Below are 4,586 nucleotides of genomic sequence, written 5' to 3'. Positions count from 1 at the left end.
ATATTTAAATTTAATATAACCAGCATTTTTCTTAAAAAAGAAATAACGATTTGCAAGTTCCTTGGCAGGAATAACTTTTTAAATGGTAATTGATTGTAGGTGCTCCCTGTTTTCTAGGGCATAATAGGTGGGCAAATTTCAATGACTGTCAAGAAAAATACTAATAACATATTTTTTTAATACATTTTTATTATTAATTTAAATTTATTAAAAATTATAAAATCAAATAAATCTCACTCTAAATTTAATAAAATTTACCTATAATTTGATAAATTTTAACTATTAAATAAAAATATGTTGTTTTTTTTTTCAGCGTAAAGAAGACTGTTAAAAGAATATCTTACAAACACTACTGAATAAACAAATTACATGGCCTGTGGAAGAGTTTTGAAGCATTGGATCAAAACTGCTCAACCTGAAATTATTATACTTTTGAAGCGAATTGGAATTGGTTTATGCCAGTAGTGAATGCATAATCTACTTTCTTAAATTACCAAAATTTATGATATTAAGTAAATCTATTGATTTATATAAATAACTTTAAACTGGGCAGGGCTACTATATATCCAAATGAGAGTTTACTACCCAAAAAATAAAAATACTATACTATGCACATCCATAACAGTGAGAGGAACATAGGCAATAAAAAGGCATTGGATGCAGTGTTGCAAGAGCTACTTTTGAGTGATGCATCTGTGTCAGGCTTTCTCACCTTCTGCCCAGCCCCATCATCTTCATATGGATACCTACATGTCCCATAACCTGCCACACCAGCCCATAATAATAATAATACAATTAATAATTATCAGTGTCCATTTAAAAATAAATAAATTATTTAAAATATAATTTTATTATATTTTCTTAATAATATTCTTTTTATCTGTAAAATATTTAATAAATAAAAATATATTTATTATCTTAAAATATAAATATAAGTAAAAATAATATTTTTTAATCATTTTAACACATTCTGATAGAATTTTTATTATTTTTTTACATTTCAATTCCTTGATAATTTGTTTAATTAATAACATCCATTCTTAAATTTATTTTTAAACAAATTATATTTTATTAAAAAATAACATTTATTACATTTTTATATTTTCAGTATAACAAATATTTTTTTATAAAATTTTATTATTTTTAAATGCTTAAATTTTTTTTAAAAAAAAAATTCAAATCTTAAAAGTTAACTTTAGATAATTAAAAGCAAAATATGTCCTCTTGATAAAAATAAAAAAAAGGTTATATTTTGAACTACTTAAAATGAATTGATTGAAAATGATTTAATAAGTAACTTACTAGGGTCAGTGGTACTGATGAGTCCAGTGTGGTTGAAATCACAGTCGGAAGGGTGGCGACCAGATGCCTGGTAATATGCGTTCATGGCATAGGAGGCATGGGCCCTAACAGTATTGGGCTGAAAGCAAGGCCCACCATCCTTAATGGGCCCACAATCTACCCCACTACTGCAAACGTAGTCAATATTGGCCTGCAATACTGCATCAGTTGTAGCCGGTTTCGGCACGCACCACTTCTTTGAAGATGTTGATTCACCTGACCCTGACGCTTCCGGTTCTGGTGCACTGCTTTCAGATGTGGGACCCTGCGCCTGCATTTACATAACTTCTTATTGTTTTTTTATCAACTTATAATAAGAATAAACTGTCACATAATTTTCATTCCATTGCCCTAATCTAATTACCCACACTTCACAATAAATAAATAATATTACTATAGTTTTTATTTATCTGTTCCAAACAATTTATAAATAAAAATATTAAGATTAACTGCTAAATTTGTTAGTTTATCTTTTCTTAATATTTTAGTTTATAATTTCCTATAAATATTAAAATGTAAAATAGAGAAGAAATTTCAAGCAGAACCGGGTAAGGTCAAAGAATACAGAACACAAACATTAAACTTGAACCGTAATTAATTTCTATTTTCTTAAATATCATAAATGACATAATAAATGCAATTAGGTTAAGTTGGATAACTGCTTGATGACATTTAATTTAATTTTCCTTTATAAAATTTCCCTAAACATTGAGTTGAAATAAAAAATGCTATCATCTTAATTAAATTAACTTTAAAGAAGTTTACCAATAAAAGGATTTAAAAGGTTAAGTTAAAAGGTGACAAACTACTAAATAAAATCCTAATAATTAATAAGCCTTGCAACAAGCCAACCAACGACCACTAATGGGTAGAAAGGATAAAATTTAAATATAATATCATAAATTTGAGTATTTTTCTTATAAATTTTCTAATAAACATTTTAAAAATATTAATGAATGAATCTCTCTCTATATATAATAAAATTATAATAAAAACATATAGATAATTTTTTATTAAAAAATTATTTTTAATTTTTTTAAAACATTTGTTAGTATATTTTATTTTTAATTGAAATTCAAAATTTACTTTGATAAGTATTGATAATTAAGATGAAATTTAAATTTTAATTAAAGGCAGATATTAATTAAGGTTTCTAAAGTATTTGTTAATAAATTAAAAAATTATAAAAAATATTATCAACACGTATCTATTATATCTATCATAATTCATATACACGTAACATGCAATATTTTACTAAAAATGATTAACTCTTTGACTAATTTAAAAACACTAATAAATAAGCTCTTAATAAAAAAATTAAACATGATAAAATGATAATCAATTTTTTTAACATATATAACATAGCACAAAATAAAAAAAAATTATATATCATAATTTTTTATTAAAAATCACAAAATTTAATATAATTAAATATATTACAATTTTTAAATAAATTTTGTTATTATGCATATATATGTTGTACAACTTTAAAAAAATTTATTATTATTATAGTATTAATATATTTAATTATATTAAATTTTGTAATTTTTATTAAAAATTATATATAACTCTTTATTCTACATAATATTGTATATATTAAAAATATATATTTATAATATTACAATATTATAACAGAAAATAATATAAAATGATTATAATAAAAAGCATCATTATTCATATAAATTCATTAATTTCAATCTTTAATATGGCATTATGACGGTAGAAACTAACATAGGCGGTGGATACAAATTCCACCCCATCAATGTTTTGTCCCGGGCAGGGTATACTTAGAAGTTACTACAACCATGAACCAACAAAACATGTCAGATACTACTTTGTCACAATGTCACTTAAAAGTCTAAAACAGAAGCCATACATTAAATGAAAAGCTGGCAATTCAGAGGACAAAAATGCACCAAGATGCACACAAGAATAATTTCTCATTTTCTATTGACCAAAAATAAAAATAAAAATAACAAAAGGAAATAAGAATGTACCTGTTGGGCTGTGAAAATGCCCACATCATAAACAGGGATAAGATCAGGTTTAAACAATCCGTAATTCCTCTCCGAAACGGTGGGCTTCAAGTTCTCATTGAACAACGAGAACACGTAAGTCTCAAAGGTTCTATTACCCATCAAAGGTGTTCCTTTTCCCGAGTTAACGTGCCTAATAAGATTTCCATTATACAACTCTGCATTCTCTATGCTAACACCTGGTTGGTTCGGTTCACCCGCAGAGGGCCAACCCGTTTCCGCTACCACAAGTTCCACGTCATCATACCCCAACTTCTTCATCGCGGAGAAAACCGCGTCCATTTGAGCATCAAACATGTTCGTGTAGTTCACCCCAGTGACTGAGTCAAAAACGCCGCCGTTTGGTTTAAAAAGCGCGTAGTCCAGGCTCTCAGGTTGGGTAGGTGAAAACCCAAAGAATGGGTACGGATTAACCATGAAAGGGGATTTTGTTTGGCGGTGAAACTCGAGAATGGGCACGAAAATGGCGTGGTCATAGCCGCGCCGGAAAGCACCGGCGCTAGGAGGCTCCGACGAGGATAAGATTCCCAAAGAGTGAGGGGTGGAGACTTGAATGTGAGAGAGGTTGGCCATGGTTAGTGCTTGGTGGAGGGATTTCATGGTTGGAAGAATGTGAGCTATTAAGGTTTTGTCGGAGGTGGCAACTACTTCGTTTCCTACGGCGATGCGGATAACAGCAGTTTGAGGGTGGAAAGGGAGGATGTTGGTGGAGACCCATGCTTGTGCTGCAGGCAGCTTTGAGAGGGAAGGGATGTCGCCGTTTCCTACTGTTATGGTGATAGAGATTCCTGTGTTGGCGAACGCCCCAAGTATGTCAGGATTTGCGTCGAAGATTTTGACGCGGTCAATTCTGGTGTGAGATTTGAGGAAGGACGCCACTGTTGATGGTGGTGGGAGGTTGTCCGCGACGGTGCCGTAGTTGACGCCGATGTTGTTGGTGGTGGCAGCCATGGAGTGGGGGAAGATGAAGTGGCATGATACGAAAAGGAGGAAGAGGGGAAGTGGTTCAGCCATGGTTTTAGAGAGAGAATTAGTGCTTATGAGGGTAGGAAAGTTTAGTAGAAGTGGGTGTTTGTGATTCTTCATTGGATAAATTATCAAGCATGACATTTGGTGGGGCCCATCTTAAGGGTCAAAGTCAACATCATTACAAGGTTTTCTTTCAGTTTCAGGTATAACATAGAAAAACGGTTAACCTCCTCTTGCCAA

At 30.5% G+C, this 4,586-nt stretch overlaps 1 protein-coding gene across 1 annotated transcript; it reads right to left on the bottom strand.

Annotated features, from left to right (window-relative positions):
• Positions 1–512: 512 nt before the first annotated feature.
• On the bottom strand, positions 513–4,365 carry LOC113859193 (glucan endo-1,3-beta-glucosidase-like). Its single transcript, XM_027492008.1, has 3 exons — positions 3,339–4,365; positions 1,303–1,612; positions 513–762 (listed from the first exon to the last, which is right to left on the bottom strand). The coding sequence occupies exons 1-3, from the start codon at positions 4,326–4,328 to the stop codon at positions 602–604; spliced, it is 1,461 nt and encodes a 486-aa protein (XP_027347809.1). The 5' UTR covers positions 4,329–4,365; the 3' UTR covers positions 513–601.
• Between the last annotated feature and the right edge of the window lie 221 nt (positions 4,366–4,586).

The sequence above is a fragment of the Abrus precatorius genome, unplaced genomic scaffold, assembly GCF_003935025.1.
Source record: "Abrus precatorius isolate BTA unplaced genomic scaffold, Abrus_2018 Scaffold2, whole genome shotgun sequence".
NCBI classification, from domain to species: Eukaryota; Viridiplantae; Streptophyta; class Magnoliopsida; order Fabales; family Fabaceae; genus Abrus; species Abrus precatorius.
This window is presented reverse-complemented; position numbering and strand designations above follow the sequence as displayed.

What these genes read in the sequence shown, in the direction of transcription:
- LOC113859193 (XM_027492008.1), bottom strand. Translation starts at nt 4,328, where the DNA reads ATGGCTGCCACCACCAACAACATCGGCGTCAACTACGGCACCGTCGCG. An exon ending in GCATTTTCACAGCCCAACAG is followed by an intron (nt 1,613 to 3,338) that starts GTACATTCTTAT and finishes ATGTAAATGCAG; the next exon opens with GCGCAGGGTCCCACATCTGA. An exon ending in CATCAGTACCACTGACCCTA is followed by an intron (nt 763 to 1,302) that starts GTAAGTTACTTA and finishes CTGGTGTGGCAG; the next exon opens with GTTATGGGACATGTAGGTAT.